The sequence below is a fragment of the Marmota monax genome, unplaced genomic scaffold (assembly GCF_021218885.2).
Source record: "Marmota monax isolate L192 unplaced genomic scaffold, Marmota_monax_Labrador192_F-V1.1 WCK01_AAM20220418_F8-fsc00024, whole genome shotgun sequence".
Classification (NCBI taxonomy): Eukaryota; Metazoa; Chordata; class Mammalia; order Rodentia; family Sciuridae; genus Marmota; species Marmota monax.
Genome location: NW_026695224.1, coordinates 11578469 through 11596575, shown reverse-complemented (window position 1 = coordinate 11596575; position 18107 = coordinate 11578469). Strand labels below are relative to the sequence as shown.

At 56.3% G+C, this 18107-nt stretch overlaps 1 protein-coding gene across 6 annotated transcripts in view; it reads right to left on the bottom strand.

The window, feature by feature from the left end:
- Nucleotides 1-711: 711 nt before the first annotated feature.
- Nucleotides 712-18107, bottom strand: part of Ndrg4 (NDRG family member 4) — a 41386-nt gene continuing 23990 nt past the window's right edge. For 3 of the 6 annotated variants that reach the window (XM_058575928.1, XM_058575931.1, XM_058575927.1), the window contains exons 3-17: nucleotides 17621-17665; nucleotides 10427-10532; nucleotides 10084-10204; nucleotides 9940-10002; nucleotides 9748-9808; nucleotides 8247-8333; nucleotides 8120-8176; nucleotides 7653-7756; nucleotides 6504-6560; nucleotides 6369-6420; nucleotides 5451-5498; nucleotides 5264-5299; nucleotides 5082-5133; nucleotides 3671-3709; nucleotides 712-2742 (exon numbers count right to left, since the gene is read on the bottom strand). In XM_058575928.1, coding sequence (XP_058431911.1) covers nucleotides 2588-2742; nucleotides 3671-3709; nucleotides 5082-5133; nucleotides 5264-5299; nucleotides 5451-5498; nucleotides 6369-6420; nucleotides 6504-6560; nucleotides 7653-7756; nucleotides 8120-8176; nucleotides 8247-8333; nucleotides 9748-9808; nucleotides 9940-10002; nucleotides 10084-10204; nucleotides 10427-10532; nucleotides 17621-17665 — 1083 coding nt within the window. In that variant the 3' untranslated portion in view covers nucleotides 712-2587. Of the gene's footprint in view, nucleotides 2743-3670; nucleotides 3710-5081; nucleotides 5134-5263; nucleotides 5300-5450; nucleotides 5499-6368; nucleotides 6421-6503; nucleotides 6561-7652; nucleotides 7757-8119; nucleotides 8177-8246; nucleotides 8334-9747; nucleotides 9809-9939; nucleotides 10003-10083; nucleotides 10205-10426; nucleotides 10533-13267; nucleotides 13425-17620; nucleotides 17666-18107 lie in introns of those variants that run through there. The other 3 variants (XM_058575929.1, XM_046434886.2, XM_046434887.2) reach the window with 3 other exon arrangements.

Sequence of the window (18107 nt, the reverse complement as noted above, 5' to 3'; positions counted from 1 at the left end):
AGCCGTCTGGAGCCTGGACCCTCCGCTGCTTGCTTTCGGTCTGACCCCGAGAACCGAGGCTTCCTGCGGTAGAAGTCTGCGTGCGAGAACAAAATCGGGGTTCTTTCCGAGGGCGTGGCGGCTGTCGGTTGGCGGGCTCCCCTCAAGGGTATCCCGGATCTCGGCCCCCGTACCAAGGGCCATGCGACCGTGATTTGTCCGGTTGGGAGAGTTTGCGCGTTTGTTGGAGAGTGGCGTGCCCCAGCTGGCTCCGGAGTCCGCAGAACACCCCCTCTGCCCGATTTCCATCTGCCTACCGCTTGGCGAGTTTATTTACTTTCTTTTTATTAGTTGACGTGTATGAGGTATGTGTAAATGAGTAGTGAATGCAGCCAATTGGGATTAAACATGGAGAAGTAAATTGCTGTTAATTTTGGGAAAACGAGGCCCTGAATGGGTTACAGGTTACAGTTTTGTAGCCAAACAAGGCCAAGTTAATTCGAGCTTGGCCTCACATGGGGCAGATCCTTTATCCTAACACGGGGAAGCAGATTATCCATTCTGTAGAATTGATGTTAAGATTGGTAAGGTGATAAGTGGAAATGTAGAGATGGGTGGAAACAGCCCCTGCCCTCAACCGGCACCCTCCACCCCACCCAAGCCCAAGAGGCACTGGCCCAGGCAGCATGAACATTCTGTCTCTTGGAAAGCTTCCACACAGCATGGCCACACTTAGGTTCTTCTTAGTTTATTAGTTTTTCAGTACAGGTAACTCTTTCTACATTGACAAGGGTTTTATTTGTTTTACATTTTGTCATCTCAAAGTCTTAGGACATCAGCCACCAGAATACACAAAATTAGGCTCTTCACTTTGTACAGAGAGGAAAATAATAAACTCCCCATTAAAAGTTCACCTTGATCAAAGAAGAGACAACCTCCAATGAAAAACCACACGCAGGAGGACCCAATATACATACATATATATATAATGTATAGATATTTATAGATATCAGAAAGAACACAGCAAAAAAACAAAAATACTTGCAGTTCTTTATCTACAGTAAGAGGGTTAATTCTACCAGCTTTAAACAGTCACATTCAATATTCAAAGGAAGCACGTGAGTCAACAGAACTGAGGACAGACTACACTCTACCAGGCCCTAGAGCAATCTAGTAATGGCTTAAGATTATAGAAAGGAGGCTATGTGTGTGAGGAAATGCAGATGTTGGAGTCCTCAGCCTCAGAACACCCACACAACACACTACCCTACCCCTTGGCAGCCCTTCATTTTTCCAGTGCTTTCCTTTCTGGGGGGAGTGGGGGTGGTGACAATTTAGTTAGGCTGAGACAAATGGCTCTGTTTTCTGGGCTGGGGGATTATACCTGGTAAGGTGGGTGGGTGGGAAATAAATGGCAACAGTCCTGGGCATCAGGTGGCAGGAGGGGAATGTTTTCTGTGTATATAGGGAGCTTTTCTCTGCCTGGCCCCTTGTTTACTTCAAGAACCTTCATCTGCCACCCCAGGACCCAGGAAGCCCAGCCCGTGCCCACTCCAGCAGGTAGAGTTGGTGACATGGGGCTTTGGAGTCTTGCTGCCCTGGACCAGCCTCTCCAGATACACTTGCCTCCTCAGTGATGCCTGCTGGAGATGCTGCCACTGCACAGGAGCTCTGCTGGACAGCACCCTGCTGCTGAGTGGGTTCCCCTCTGGGACTAAGGCAAACAGGGGTCTAAGGGAACTCTAAGCTACACTGCCTCTGGCCACCTAATGGCTCCCACGGGTGGTAACGTTGAAGTTCTTGGGTATACAAAACATACAAGAGCAATTCCAGTCCTTTCCCTCTGTCCTCAGGTCACTAGAGAGGGATAGGTAACTTCTGCCTCAGGGAGGCCTTGGCTCAGAATGGGACAGGGCCAGAAAGTGGCAGAGTATAGCCTAGAAAGGGACTGTGTTAGGGTTCCTGCCCTCAGGATTCTCCTTGTCCCTAGGCCAAGAAACTCCCTTCAGCCCGTTTGGCCCTACAGCACTAGCCTAGGCGCTGCAGCAAAGCCACTGCTTGGTCAGCATATGCCTAGCACCTGTACTACAAACCAGAAACGGATGTGCTTGGTGGAGTGCAAGAGGCCTTCAGAGCTCCAGAGTCCCTGGCTGCTCTCTCCTGGCCCCCACATCAGGATCTGAACCCAACACTGACCATCTCAAAACCCCATCCCTTCTCCAAACCTGCCTGTCCAAGGGTGGAGCCATGTTCTTCCTTTAATCCAGGAATGATCCTGGATCCTGGCCCAAGAACTCCAACTCTTTCTTCATCTAACCCCATCCTCTCTGAGGCCCAGCCCTGACTGTGTCCAGGCTGTTGGATGTGAGGGCCTGATAAGCCAAGTTCACATGGGGAGTGAGATGAGGGTGGGGGATGGGGACCCCTCAAACCATCTGCAGACTTATGCTGCAGCATCTAAGGTGGATCCCCTCATTTTTTAAAAGAAGTAGCCCCATTTCCCCCCTTTGCCCTCACAAAAATAAACTAAAGGGAAAATGAGCCGGTGCAGGGATGGCAGTGGGACCTGGATGCAGGTGGGTAGGTGTCTTGAGTGGAGCTCAGGGATTCAGCAGGATACCTCCATGGTGTGGTTGACCTGGCCCAGCCCCTCACTGCTCTCTGAGTGGGTGCAGGCCTGTGGGCGGCTGCCATCCACTGAGCTGGCACTGGTGAGAGATGCAGTGCGAGATCGTGCGAGACGGGTCATGCTGGCCGAGGGCACTGTGGACAGAAACGGAACAGGTGTGAGGACTGCCGGGTAGGGCGAGGCAGCAGCGGCTGGGAAAAGGATAACACAAGCAAAGCGGCCAGCGAGACCCAGTCTTCCATTGACACAGGTCCATCCCAAGCCAGGGAACTGGCACCATCAGGCCTGAGGCATGCAGGGCTGGCAATGGTGAATGGGCCAAAGGGGCTATGGCCAGTGGGGCCTTGTGCCAGAGCTATGGCCAGGACAGGGAAGGTGCTGACCAGGCGCCCCTGTTTCCAACCAGGCCTCCCCCAAGAGGATGACGGGAGCCAGATACAGTGACACCTCTAATCCCAGCTGCTGAGAAGGCTGAGATAGGAGGATTGCAAGCTAGAGGCCAGCCTGGACAACTCAAAAAGGGCTGGGGATGTAGCTACAAACCCTAGTACTAGAATTAAAAAAAGGATGATGGGATGGGGAAGCAGGATTGCTTTTGTGAAGGAGGACATATGTCATGGTTGCAAGCTGTCCATTTTTGCTCTCATTCTCACAGTTGAGACTTGCAGGCAGCAAACTTCATTCGCCTGAAATCACCTGCCCACCCACCCGTCTGCCAGCCTGTTTGGCTTGGTCAGGGCCAGCATGGCTGCCCACAAGGCCAGACCTGGGCTCTACTTCTGAGGAGGTTCTATTTCTAACTCCCAGAGCTCTGGAAGCCCCGCAGCCCATGGCATTCTAGAAGCAAGACTGCTCTGAGACCCAGCCCTGAACAGGATAGAGCCCACAGTGGACCAGGATCTGCAGAAGAACAGGAATCTTCTGAGTTTTTGAGTGCAGCAGGACACAAGAAGTTTCCAAATCACAGCAAGATGCAACCTGGCTGCAGCACTGCACAGAGGAAGGAGCAGGGGAGAGGCTGGAAGGGGTGTCCATGCATCAGGAGAGGGGCCACAAGGCTACCTGCTCCTCCACTCAGCCTTCGGTCCTTCAAGTATGCAACTAAGAGAGAAGAGCCAGAGAGGGGGTGGGGACAGGGAGACACAACACTGAAGATCATGGCTGGGCTGAGGCCAGGGCATCGAGATGGACCAAAGAGATCAGACAAACACAGAGAGGGCCAGGCAGGGCCAAGCCACAGGAGCCCAGTCCTGCAAGCCCACCCAAGAGCAACCCCTGGAAGGACCTACAGCAGGGACTAATCTCAGTCTGGCCCAAGAGAGCCCTTGGATGGGGGTTCTCATCTACCCCCCTCCCACCCTGGCAAGGAACAATGAGAGGCTCATGTGGACAAGACTTTCTGGGCCCATACTCTAGGCCTAGTGCCTTCACTATTCTGTGGGTGAAATCTCCCCACTTACAGAAGAGGGGAGGCCTGCACAACCTCCCAAATCCCTCTCAGCTGTCTGGTGGATTTCTTTAGGGCCCCTGAGGTCACTGGGGCAGGTGCTCATTCATCACCTCCAGAATGTTCACAGAGCTTCCTGCATGCATAGGGCCCAGCCTCAGACCCTGGAGGTGCCTCCCTGTTGGCCTTGGCTGCTCTACTTCTCAGAGAGGCTGGCAGGCCCTGGGGCCAAGGGCTTTTATTCCTGGCCATGTCCCCACTATCCCCCAGACTCCCCTAGCTCGACCCCATCAGTTCTTCCAAAGTGATATACGCTCCAGAGACAGGTGAGGTCTGAGGAAAAAACAAGCGAGTTGGGGACAGAAAGTTTGCTTCCTGACAGTGGGTGTGCTGGGGATGGAGATGAGAGGCGAGGGAGGGTCCCCAGAGCCACTCAAGAGAGTGTGCATGTCTGTGTGTACCGGAGTCTCACCATCCCGGCCCCGAAGTTTCAGAAAGGATAGGGAACAGGAGCTGGTCCTTCATGTCCTGTTTCCTCAGGGTCTTCAGGTGTTCCTCCCCCAGGTTTGGCTGTCTTCAGGTCTCCTAACACCCAGATGGGCCCACTTGACTTCCCTGGTCCCCAGACCCCAAGCCCACTCCCATAATGCCACTAGGTACCACCCTCCACCTGTGACAAAGGGCCTTCTCAGGTGCCCTAAGAGTCCTTATGTCTCCCGGCCCAGCAGGGGGTGAGTGACTCACCTCAAACAGGCTTCTTGGCAGGACCGAGCTCTAGGCCTTGGACTGGGAGAAGAGGCCTCTCTTTCCCAAATAGGCCCAGTCCTGCCCTCAGAAGAGTGCCCGAGGCTGCCTCCAAGGCACAGGGGCCTCGGCTTGGCCTGGGACATGCAACTTAGAACACAGGTATAGTCCAGAGAGCATGGCCCAAGTGCCCACAGGCTCCCCAGCACCCGGGTCCACACTGTGCCAGCATGCCCCTGGGGACACCAGCCTTAGGTCGGGGTTGGGTGGAGGGATACTTACTGTAGCCCATGCCTTGCAGGAAGTATTTGAAGGCCTCAGTGAGCTTCCCTGGCTGCAGGAGGGTGGGACAGCATAAGCTTTGATAGGCTGCCTGGGGTGCGGGAGGAGGCCTCCCTCGCTTTCCCACAACTCCCTAAGTGGGCCAAGTAGGTGGTATAAAGGCAGGAGGGCAAGAGTCTCACCTGTGTGACTTGAGGGAGCCCTCCAGAATCTGCCATCTGCAAGGGAGAGAGTGGGGAGAGCTGAGCAGCCCCCACTGAGACAGGCTCTGCTGACTAGACACACTGTCCTGCTTCAGCCCTGGGTGGGACCCCAATAGGCCCCTCCCTGAGGCCATGACCACCTTGGGGGCTGGGAGGCAGGGCTCACCTTCAGGAAGGTGGTGGTGGTTGGGTCCAGTTTGGAGTTGCACTCCACCTGGGGACAAGGAGCCAGCTTCAGCAAGACCCCACCCCACCCCTGCTAAGGTGGGTTGTGTGCCCACAGCAGAGGAGGGAGGTACAGGTAGGCAGGGGCAGCCCTTCCCAGGTGCTCTCCTTTCAGGCTCCCCAGGCCCCGGAGATCAGTTGGCATTCCCCCACCGCACCAGGAGGGGCCTGACATCGTCAGGTCCTATTCACAACTGCTAGTGGGACAGGGAGAGCCAGGGCCACTCAGGTGGATGGGTCTAGGGAAGCCCCAGGGTCAGGGCAGTAAGGCAAGAGGTGCTGGGGATCACCGGGAGACTGAGGCCCTGCCTGGGTCAAGATGGCAAGCGCAGCCACACCCTGTTCTTGCTTGCCCTTCATATACCCTGGTTTGGTATTTCCCAGGCACATGGGGGCTACTCTGGCCACTTCTGTGCTGAAGGGCACCCACCCCCCAGGCAGCCTGCTGCCAAGAGTTCCAACAGGAGAGGTGACACATGGCCCCCAACACTGTGGGTGCCTGTGGTGGTCAAGGGGAACAGTGGGGTTGTGCTAGTGAATCTGTTTCATAATGGGTCAAATTTTAGAAGAAGAGATCTTAGGCTCTGGGCCTTAAGTGCATGGAGTCAGGCAGGACTGCGCTGCTGGAGGACCAGGCTGCCAGCCAGCCCAGCCCTGCGCCAGCTCCTTCCTGTCCCCAGCTCCCTCCACCTGCAGGACGAGTGTGGCAAGATGGCTGGGAGGTAGATGGGAAGCCACCATCCAATGCATGTCCCTAAGGCTACCCTGGGCTGTATCAAAACATCGGCCCTGCTGGCCAGAGCCCAATGAGCATCCAACTCTGAATCCCACCTGAGTCAGGACACAATCCCACACTCACCACCCCATCCTCAGCAGGTGCGTTATCCCCGACTACCAGCATCACGGGGCATCTGCGGACACAGAGGAAAAGGCTGTCTGGGCTGGGCACGGGGGACAAAGTCCAGAGCAGGCTGGAGGGCCAGCGGTCACTCACCGGAGTGTCTTGGCATTGGGCACCATCCCAGGCCGGTTAATGTCTAGGTCTCTGCGGCTGCAGGGAAGGGGCAGAGGCAAAGGTGGGCATCCCAGGGCTGGAGGGAGAGTGCCAAAACCCAACACTGCCAACTGGTAAAATGGAGCCGTGAACCTGCTCTGCAGAACCAGGGACCTTGGGCTTCCCTCGTGTGACTCTAAACCCGACTCAGGCCAGGTGGGCTCCCAGATTTTGCCCTCTATCTCCCTCAGAGTGCTATGGATCACCCCTTTTTTTGTGATACTGGGAATTGAACTCAGGGATGCTCTACCACTAAGCTACCTTTCCAGTTCTTTTTTTCTTGGGGGTGGGTACATGGATTTAACTGGGAGGGGCTTAACCACTGAGCTAAATCCCCAATACTTTTTACGTTTTATTTAGAGACAGGGTCTCACTAAGTTGCTTAGGGCCTCGCTACATTGCTATGGCTGCCCTTGAACCTATGATCCTCCTGTATCAGCCTCCTGAGCCACTGGGATTACAGGCATGGGCTACTGTGCCCAGGCCCAGTTCTTTTTATTTTGAGACAGGATCTTGCCAAGTTGCCCAGGCTGGCCTTGAACGTGGATTCTTCTGGCCTTAGCCACTGAATCACTGGGATCACCGGCCTGCACCACCACACCCCAATTGGGCATTGCCATTCTTGTGGGAGTGTCTGCTGCTGGCCTGGCTCCTGGATCATTTGAAAGGCAGTACTAATTCGTTCTTGGTTTTCCAACCAATGTTTAATAAATACTTGCAAAAGACAGGGAAGGGAGGGAGGGAGGGAGGGCAAGTGGTGGGGGGCCTGGCTACCTTCCCAAAGGACAACCCCCAACGCATAATCTCATCTGACCTCCTGCAGCTTACAGAGGTCAGCACCCAGTCTCCATGTCTTTGGGTCAGAAATGTTGCTAATGACCCCCAGAGCTCCCAGTCAGCAAGGCCCTTCAACAAAGGCCCCAAACCCCTCTTCCCTTTATCCCCCAGGAGGGTGCACCCTGGGAAGGATGCTACCCCTCTGAGGCTCCACAGCCTGCTCATCATCTACAAATGGGGCGTGTTGCCTCCCTGTCTCCTCCTATGGGTGACTACAGGGAGGGGACCCCCTGGCCCAAGTGCCTGCCACACCTGTTGTACATGTTCCAGAAGAGCTGCAGGTTGGCTTGGTTCACCACGTTCCCGATCTGCTGCCGGTAGCTCTGCACCAGCTCGGTGTTGTTCACAAGCTCCTCCTGTGCCCGGGGGGCGCGAGGAAGGGACAAGGAGGGAGCACAAAGGGAACCTGTGGGTGTCACCTCTAGAGCAGCCCTGGCCCTGCTCCCCATGGGGGGTGGTGGGAGGCGGGGCCTCAAGAGGGGAGGAGAGGGGAAATCTCCCACTCCTGTGGGTCTTTCAGATGCTGGGCATCAGGGATGACAACAGAATGTGGCGCGAGACAGGTCAGATGCCAAATAACCACGCCTGCCTCCTCCTGGTGGATGGGACGAGGTATGGTGCCAAACAGCAGCTTCCCAAGCCTCAGTGACCTTCCTCGCCCAGCCGCCCCTGTTCCGGTTTGAGGACAGCTAGGGTCTGCAGAAGCCTCCACCCCTTACCTGGCTGAAGAGGTGGGAGAGCACCGTGTCTGGTAAAGTGCTGGTCAGGCCGGAGAGCTGCGGGAGGAGGCAGCCAGGGTGAGCACCGCGCAGAGTCACCACCCTATCCCAGGGACACCACGCTCACCTTGGTGGCAGCCCAGTCGATCCAGCCTTTGCCATTGGGGTCAATGTTCATGAGCACCAGCCCCTCCACGAGGTCTGGGAAAATGAGCTGCAGGGAGAGGGGAGAAGGGCTGGGGGGCGCGGGGAGGGATGGGGTGCAGGGAGCCCCCTTCTTCCACCTAGAAAATGGGCTGTCAAATCCTGCCTGTCTCACAGATGGTTAGGAAGTCAGAAGAGGTGAAAATGCTTTGTAAAATCTTCACGATGCCATTCATGGATCAACTGACCGCAGCTGGGGACATGCATGGGCTGCCATGGCCAGGGACCCTGCTCATTCTCCTGTCTCGCCCAGCCCCTATACATTCTTTGATTTATTTAGAATATGTCACTGTTTCTCACCCCTTTCTTTGTGTGTGTGTGAATACACATATACTATTTATTTATTTATTTTTTGCCATGCTGGGGATTGAACCCAGGGCCTTGTATGTTGGGCAAGCACTCCACCACCAGGCCACATTCCCCAGCCCCTGTTAATGATATTTTTGAAGGTGTTGCAATTGAGAGTATTAAACATCTTAAAGTCTGAAACATGTTACTTCTTTGCTTTTATAGAAAATAAAGCCCTTGTGGTATCAATTAGGAACTTGACCTTTTCAAAGCCTGTTCTGTATCAGACGTCATAAAAGGGATCTGAATTTTCTGATCAACTGTGGGTCCGTGTTCAGGAAGAAACAGAAAGACACAAAATCCCGGGCCCGTCCAGCCTCTGCAGGAGCACAGAGCAGCGTCGAGCTGCCACGTGATTAAGTGCTGAAACTGGGAACTGAATGAAGTTGAAAACTCTTGCTTATTTATTTATTGATTGATTGAAGGAAAAAATGTTTTGAATGCTAAAAAATTGTTTGTTTTTAGAGATGAAAAGCTTTCCTGCCCTCAAACATGATGTTTTTGAAACATGACTTTAAACCTCACAACCCTAATAAGTATAATATTTTGTTAAAGGATTACTCGTGTTCAAATGTTACCTTAACCCTTATTTAGTGGTAGAGCAACTGATGATGTAGTGAGTTGCTAATAGAAATTCTGGCTTTGGATAATCGTAAAGCAAGTTATAGTTAGTGATCTTTTGAAAAAAAAATGTATGGAAAAAGTATCCTCTTTTTCTTGCTATAAAATTAATTTCCTTGGAAGGAAAAAATAAAAAGGGGCTTTTCTAATCAATCAAGAGGCCAGGTGCGGTGGTACATGCACACCTGTAGTCCTCGTGACTCACAGGCTGAGGAGGAGCCTGAGTTCAAGGCCAGTCTCAGTAATTGAGTGAGACCCTCAGCAACTCAGTGAGACCTTGTCTCAAAATAAAAAGTAAAAAGGGCGGGGGACACAAGTCAATGATTAAGGGTTCTTGGATTCAATTCCCAGTATCCCCTCCCCCCCGAAAAACCAATCTAATAAGTGAGGAGGAGGAGGAGGGGGAGGGGGAAAGGGCACAGGGAGGGGATCCTGGGTGGGGGAGAGAAACTCACTGCAAACTTGGCCAGTACGTAGGCTCCGGCTCCCACGCCAATGCCAATCACATACTTGAACCTGGTGCAGAGTATGGCTGGTCACTCTGGGGTTGTGGGTGCTATTTCCCATCCAGAGCGGGCCCCACCCTCAACCCTCAGCTCGACCTGTGCAGACGGCTCCACAGCGTGGCGGATCAGGAGGGAACTCACCCAAAGTGCTGCACCACACTGGGGAGCATGGCGGCCAGCTGCTCCATGGAGGGGAACTGGTACCTGCAGGCAGGGCAGGAGGTCAGGCCCAGTGCAGCCTGGGGTGTGGGCTGGGGACAGGTGAAGGGGCTCCAGGGCACCTACCCCTGAGGAAACTGCGACGCCCCCACCTGCTGTCCGGGGGCATCCACGTGGCATACCACAAAGTGCTTGGTGATCTCCTGCATGTCCTCAAAGTTGAAGAAGGTGTTGAAGCACAGCTTGTCTGCAAAGACACACCTCTCAGCTGGCTGAGCCGATGGGTAGGGGAGGGAAAGGAGGCCAGCAGCCTTGTCGGCTTGCAGCAGACATGATCAGCCTCAGGGCCCAGCAGGAAAAGCCAGACCAGAAGAGCTAACTGTGAGCAGGGGTTTACCAGGCCCTGTGGGAGGGCGGAGAGGGGAGGCCGTGCTGAGGGGAGGGCTGCGTGAAACCAGGCTGCACTTACGGTTGAGGCCAACATCATGGTAGGTGAGGATGGCCGGGCGGTTCCCTTTGGGGGAGCCCCGGATCACCACGTGCAGAAGGCCATAGGGCGTCTCAATGTCATGTTCCTGGAGAGAACAGATAGTGCCAGATGCTCTCAGCAGCCCCCACTCCTGGCTCTTCTGGGGAATGTGTTGGTTGGGACAGCCCAAGACTTCAGGGACTATGGTGGCCACCAGCTAGTGTCCTGTTCCCATCACCCAAGCAGCTCCCACTCCTGGGAGGAAGGGTCAGAGGCAGTACCCGTTCTCAGAGGTACTCAGCATAGCAACAACAGCAATTGCAAGCAAAGTTCTGGTCCCCTCTGTAAACCAGTCAACGGATAGTGCTGCCCGGGCCAGGCCCAGCCCCCTACCCTACACTCTGTCCTTCAGGGGCCAGGAGGCCAGGTTTCTGCATCCTGCTGCAGCTCCTCAGGATGGCTCTGCCACCCAAGCCCAAGTCCCCCCACCTCAGAATCCTCAAGGGCTCCCTGCTGCAGAAGGGGAATAGCCTCAGAGGCCTGCCTGGCACCCTCAGAAAACACCCAGCCCTGCCCCACAGCCCTGCCCAGGTCCCCGCTTCAGGGCCCTTGCTCCTTCCACCTTGAATGCCCTTCCCCGCAGCCCCAGCATCCAAGGTCCCCCTTCAGGCAAGGCAGGGTTAGACACCCACCCCTCCCCCAGGCTTCTGCAGTGCAGCTCCTGCTCCTCCCGAGTCCTTGGCCTGGGTTTTGCTGCTCAGGGTCACCAGTCTTGCAGGAGAACCTGGCTTTGCCCCTTACTATGTGACTAAGCAGGGCACCTCATGGATTGCATGTTCAGCAAGGAGTGACGAGGTGCCATCCTGGTGGCCAGAGGCCACACCCTGGAAGCCACATTCTGCCTGGAGGCCTGTCCTCCAGGCAGCCCTCCCTGTCCACCCTCAGGGCGCATCAGATCAAGGCCTGCTCCCTGGCCACTGACTAGACACTTTTCATGTGTTGTCTCCTCTATTCCTCGAGCTGAATGGAGAGCTGAATGGAGGCAGAGGGGGAGGAATGGAGGGCAGAAAGGAGAAGTGACTGGCCCAAGGTTGAGCCCTACTCTGAGCCTAGAGTGAGGCCGCACAGGGGTGGGAGTGGAGGGGTGGCATCCTTGCCACAGCCTGTCTCAGAGGCCAGGGTTGGCACCAAGGGCTGTTTTCTAAGGAGATCAAGTTTCGCCCAAGAGACCTCCTGAGCAGGCAGCCTCTGCACAGTGGCAGCCCCTGTTGGGGTGACCCTGCCACATCCACCAGTCACTCGCTGTTCTGCTGGCTGTCAGCTCTGGAGGGATGAGGTTGGGGTGCACAGGGCAAAGCTCTTTGGCAGGGGCGGGGGGGGGGCTCTCTGCAGCCTCTGGGTCAGCCTTTGACCTGCCTGGCAGAAGCCAGGGCCCGGGCGCCTTCCAAATACAGACCCTCAGCCCCACCCTCTGGCGAGTGTGGGTGAGGAAGCCCAGCCTGTCCCCTCCCTGCCCTGGTGTGTCTGCCAAGGTCCCGAGAAACTCGGCAGCCGCCGAGTCCCACCTCCGCGGGGCGGCAGCGCCCGCCGGGAAAGAGCTGGCGGCTACCTTCCCGCGGGGCCGAGTGACCTTGGCCGCTCAACGACCTCCCAGCGCTTCCTCTGACCCTTGGCGGGGAGCTCAGGCCCAACACCCCCCACTCCGGCAGCTCAGGGTTGGGGGTCTCCCCAAGGGCCGCAGTCTGCAAGCTCAGAGCCCCCCAACTCTCAGGGTCTGGCTCTCCCATTGGCTCTCGATGACGTCATGCCAGAGCCCGCCCCCCCCCCAGGTGGGCGCCGAGGGATGCACTGCGGCAGCAAGAGAGGGGGCTCTGACATCCCCTCTCGGCCTGGCTCTCCTCGCCGTGACCTTGAGGGCTGGAGGAAGCAGGGGTCTGAGCTGGGCTTTAGCACACTGCGGGTGGTGCTGCGACTGTCAGCGGCATCAATTATTCAGGGGACAGGGTCTGCATGGGCGGTGGATGCTGACGTAGTGGCAAATGCAGTGGACCATGGCATGGTCTGCCAACGGACAGGCAGGTGTGGTGGGGCAGGCTTCTCCCTCCTTAAGGTAAAGTGGCACAGGGCTTGGGTACCTGCTGCCCTAGGGGGCAGGAGGAGGTGCCCTGGGCCCCCCACCTAGGGGCATGTAGTCATCCCTCCAGCGCTGCCTTCCCCAACCTACAAAATAAGTCAGGGTCACTCCTTTTTGTCCCCTTCCCTGCAGGGTCCCCTGCCTGCAGGTCCAGACCTCTGCCCCTCTGTACCCTGGAAAAGCAGAAGCAACTCCTAAGGTAGAGGCTGCCTGTCCTTTCGATGGCACTACTGCAGCCATCCAAACTCCCAGCAACGCCTCCAGGACAGGACCACAGACAGACACCAGGAGCACAGCCTGGGGCTCACAGCAGACCACCCTTCCCCCACTGGGTTGAGGTGGTCCCAAGGACCCAAGCAGCCACTCAGACAGACACATGGCAGGCAGAGAACACCCACCAGGGTGTGCACACACTGGCACACAGGTCCGCACAGGCAATGAGAAGACTCGGACAGTACACTCATTCCATTTCCTGTAGATGCCACCCCTCCAGGCCACCCCCCAGGACCTGAGTAGCAGCTGCCCCCATGCACCTGCAGACCAGGTCACCAGGAAGACTGGAACCTCCTGCTTTGCTCCGGTGACTCCAGGCAACTGAGGGCATAGCTGTCACCAGACATGGGCAGAGGATGCCTTGTCCTTCCTGCAGGTCACAAGGATGCCCTGTCCTCCCTGCGCAGCTGGCTGCCCCCAGGGCCCTCACTCACCCCATCCCAGCACTCCGGCATCTTGCCGAGGGAGGGAACTCTTCAATCAAGGAGGGCAAACAAAGGCCTGAGTCACTCGGGTCCGGAGGAAAGGGTGGCTGAGTGGGAGACAGTCTGCTCTGTGACGGGGCACAGCTCCCAGGCCATTTATACGCCCAGGCCCAGGCCCGCCCCTCCTCCCTGCAGCCACTAGCTCTCTCAGAGTCCCTGCTCTGAGATTGGCTGTTGGAGACAAACCTGGCTCCGATTGGCTTCTGAGGTCCTCGCTCACCCCAGCCTCATTCCTGCTTCTCCCGCCCCAGCAACACCTCATTCTGGATGGTCCCCAGTCCCTGCCTCGATGTTCGCCTGCCCCCCAGCACCCAGGCACCCTCCAACAGCAGCAGTGTACATGGGATCCCAAGAAGACAGGAGCCAGGGGCCACCCTGCATTAGGTACCCAGGGGCCTCTCACAGACGCACACTGGGCAGGACCCACGGTATATACCCCACAGAGGCAGAGCCCCTGACTCACACTCTGGGAGCAAAGGGCCCAAGGCCAGACTCCGAGCCCCAGCTTCCCCAACAGGAAGGCATGGATCTTGGGGAGACCTGAGGAATTGCTTTGGGGGACAACTGGGTCATCTCCCTGCTTCAGGAGGACTGATCCTTCTCCCCTACCTGCCAGGGGCTGTCTCCCATGGGGCACCTCCCACTCTGCCCACATATATGCCCAGGGCTTGCCCACACTGCTGAAGGGGACTTTGGGGTGGGGGTCCTGGGCAGATTGCAGGAGCAGGGCGTGGAGAACACACCAGTTCTGTACCCCACCCCTGCCCAGATGTAAGGGGCTTGACGCTTCCAGAGAGAGGAGGAGGAATAGGAGGCCTTCAGTCCAAGCTGACTTGTGCCTTCCACACGGCCAGCCAGACCCTTCTTCTGGAGCCAGTGGTGTGGGGCGTGGTTCCCAGGCACAGAGCTACCTCGGGTACCATGCCCTGGCCTCCCAGGCAGCAGGAATGTGGGTGGTGGGATAGCCTGGGACATGCAGGCAGAGGCCACAGAGGAGAAGGGGAGGTGAGGGGAGCAGAGGAGGAGGGAAGGTAAGCCAGGGAGGAGACCAGAGGAGGGAGCCCTAGGGCAGAGAATGGGTGGGAGTGACAGAAAGGGCGGGTGCTGGGCACCGGTGCCCCGGTTCTGTCTCACTGGTGAAGGAACACGCAGCTCACCCCAGTCTGTGCCCACAGCCCTGCTCTTGGGCTAGCCCCACAGGAAGGCAGCGGATGCTCTGACCACGGCTGCCTGCTGACCTGGTCAACACCTGCCATGTATACTGTTCCTGGCTGTGTCCTCTGTCTCTGGGCACCAACAACTTTCCCTGCCCCATCTCTGACCTCTCACTCAGGGGGCCTAGCAAGAGTGCAATGGTGTGGAACAGGGTCTCCCCCAGCCCCTCCATCTGTGCATGCTCCCCATTTCTGCAGCTACACGACACAGGAATGAGCTTGGACAGCTGAGGCGCCCTGCACAGGCCCAGCCCTGTGTGTCTGGCCCTGAGTCCTCCCATGTGCTTCTTCAAGGTGCTGGAGTTCTGCTCCCCATGTGCCCACCCAGTCCCCTCCCCACCCTTCCTGCAGGTGAGAAGCTGGCTTAGCACTGCCCCTGCATCTACCCCCAATTCTGCTCAGTTCACTGGCTGCAAAACCACAGACCTGGGCACAAGTCCTGCCCGGTCCCTAGGTGGGTCCTTGGTGATGTTTCTATTTTCTCTGTGCCTTAGGCTTTGCAGCTGTAAGGGAGGAATTGTGCCTTCCTCGCTGAGTCGCTATGAGAACGAGCACAAAACTGCCTACTTCACTCTAGGCCCGACTCCACTCTGCCTCCCCTGGCAGGGAGATGGGACAATCTGCCAGCCTCTACAAACTGCTGGCCCCTACCCGGATGTGGTGGCACAGGCCTATGATCCCAGCGACTTGGGAGGCTGAGACAGGAGGATCATAAGTTGGATGCCAGCTTCAGCAACTCTGCAAGATCCGCTCTCAAAATAAAAAGTAAAAAGGGCTGAGGATGTAGTTCAGTGGTAAAGCAACCCCTGGGTTCAATCCAAAACAAAACCAAAACTACAAAAACACCCCAACTGCTGACCCCTTCTCTGGAGGCGTGCAGTTGTGTCTGAACAAGACAAATTCAGCTTTTGCTAGCGAAAATCCTGGTGCCAGCCATAGCTCTGCCACTTCTTTGCGATGTGACCTTGGGCACATCAGTCAACCTCTTTGGGGCTTCCCATCTGTAAATGGGAGAAACCCGAAGGCATATGTAACACATACAACCCTCACAAACCTACAGGAAAGGAGGAGACCAAGGCACAGAGAGGTCAGGTAATTTTGCTACCCAGCTAATAAAACATGGAGCTTACTAGTGCTTGGCACACTGGGCCCGAGGTTATATCACCGAGTAGCAAACACATTAGAATGTCTCCCACGTGCCAGGCTCTGTTCACAGACTTTGCACATTATCTCACTTTATCATTTTAACATCCACTTTGCAGATGAGGCACAGAAAGGTTTGGTAACCTGCCCAACACCACACAGTTAGGTGAACACAGAACTAGGGACATACCCAGGCATCTGGCTCTGACTCCATGCACTAGTGGCCACTTGTCAGTCATTCAAGCATCTGAGTACTGGATCTGTGGGCCCCGTCACCTTACAGACACTCAGCTGCCTGTGTCACTCTACAAATGAGTGAGTGACTTGTGCTGGAGGCCTCATGCCTGATAAGTGGCAGGGCCAGGACCTCGGCTCAGGCCTGTGTGGTGCTTGTTGGTCTCTGTCTTGGTCCATCTCCCCTGGCTGAGCCCACTGAAGCCCAGGTTGTCATACAGCCTGCCACTGTGACTTGGGATAAAATCCATGTCAGATCCTGATCCAGATGGTGGCCATCTTTGTGACCACTTTCCTTAAAAACTAAAAAACTGTCTCCAAGCTGTGTGACTGCGGGAGACAGGAAGGTGCCTTTTAACATGTGCCCTTTACCAAGCAAGGAGTCTTGAGAACCTGGGTGCCACTGCCAGGAGTGGTGTCCTGGGCAGGGCTTGCCTGTGCTCAGAGGTTCAGCTGAAAGGGAGCTTCCCACGAAGCAGGGGCCTCCTCCAGGCTCAGGCCTCCCCCATCGCTCCTGCAGCAGGGGTGTGTGTGGCAGGGCTGCCCCCCCCCACTTTAGGACTAGCCTGGGGGGCCGGGGCTGGCTGCTCTGGGGTTTTATCTCACCAGCTCCCTCCTCAGGGCCCATGTGCCCACCTATTCCCTCACTAGGATCACTGAGGACAAAGAGAATGCCCTGTCCCGTCTGCTCTGATTTCCAGCCGTCCCTTCCTATCAAGCTGGGCTGTGTCCCGGCCACATCCCTCCCATCCCTCCTCCAGGGACAATTAGCCCCCCACTGCTGAGTCCCATCCTTTCCTTGCATCTCTGAGCCCTTTATGTTTGGAGATGGTGTTCTGGGGGGATCTGAGCATATGCACAGTGTGCCCCAAAGCCTCCCCTGGTGTCCTTGAAGAGGCGCGTGACCAAGGGACCAATGCATAGGCCCAGATCCTCATCCTTGCAGGGAGCTGCTTGCTCGGGGAGGAGCCAGAGGCAGCCCCACCTCCCGCACGTCATGCCGACATCCAGACCACGAGGCCAGTGCTGTCATGGGGCTTGGAGACTGACCCAAATCGAGGTCAGGCAGAGACAAGGACAGTGGCCTGGGGGCTATTGCCATCTATCAGGAGGCAGGGTCTGTGTTGGTTCAGCACATTTGGATGGACGGTGGGATCTGATCACCCAGGAAGGCTCCACTGGTGACGGCTGTTAGACATTTTTCTGAGACCTGGAGATAAATGGTCACTAGGGGACCCAGAGGGGAGAAATGACTGGCCAAGTGAACACACTCATCATGCAGGGGAATAAAAACAGAGGTTCAGTTTTCATGGAGAATCTGGCATCAAACTAAAGAGGACATGGTTGTCTAGGCAACTGCTGCCATGGAAACAGGAGCTATTTCAGAGTCAACCTGGCTCTCATTGGAGGAAAATGCTGATTCACACGACAACATCCTTCCCTCCCTTCTCCGTCCTCTCTTCCCCAGGCCTCCCCTGGCTTCCCAACTGTCCTGTTCAGAGGGTCCCACTGCCTCCATCTTGGGCATCTCTCCACTGGGCAGGGGTCAGGCAGAGCTTCTGTGAGCAGTGACCGTGGGGTGCCCAGCCCTGGCCACTCCAGGATTGGGGCACAAGGAATGAAGGACTAAGACACTTTGGGGCCTGGACAGGTGGGAAGAGAGGCTGGCCAGTTGTGGGTCCATATCTAGGGAGGCCGAGCCTTAACCTACCTTCCAGTCTGTGTCCACAGCTGAGAGGAAGGTGTCAGGGTTCTCCTGTGGGAAGGCAAACAGAAGGGATCAAGTTAGGTTCTGGGTGGCATGAGAGGCTTCTGGCGGCTCTGCCTGGAGCTGGCTGGCTTTCTGATCCCGTCCATGTCAGTGACAACGAAAGTGGCCACCAGCTCCCCAGGTGCCAGGTACTAGGCTGTCCAGTACTTAGTGGAGAAGCCTATGAGTTTGCCAATTCAAAATGCAAAGATTTCTGTTATATAGGTGACAAGGATGAGACTGGGCCCGGGGCTAGAAAGTAGGAGAGTTTTGGACTCCAATCCTGGCTGCTGGGCCCTCCTGCCCCCAAAGACGTTCCTCAGGGTCCGACCATCAGGACACAGGGGCAGAGGCAGGAAGAGGCACTATGATTGTCACACAGGATGGGCCCACTGAGCCTACAGGGCACAGAGTGGAGGGACTTTTCTAACCTATTAGGCGCTCTCAG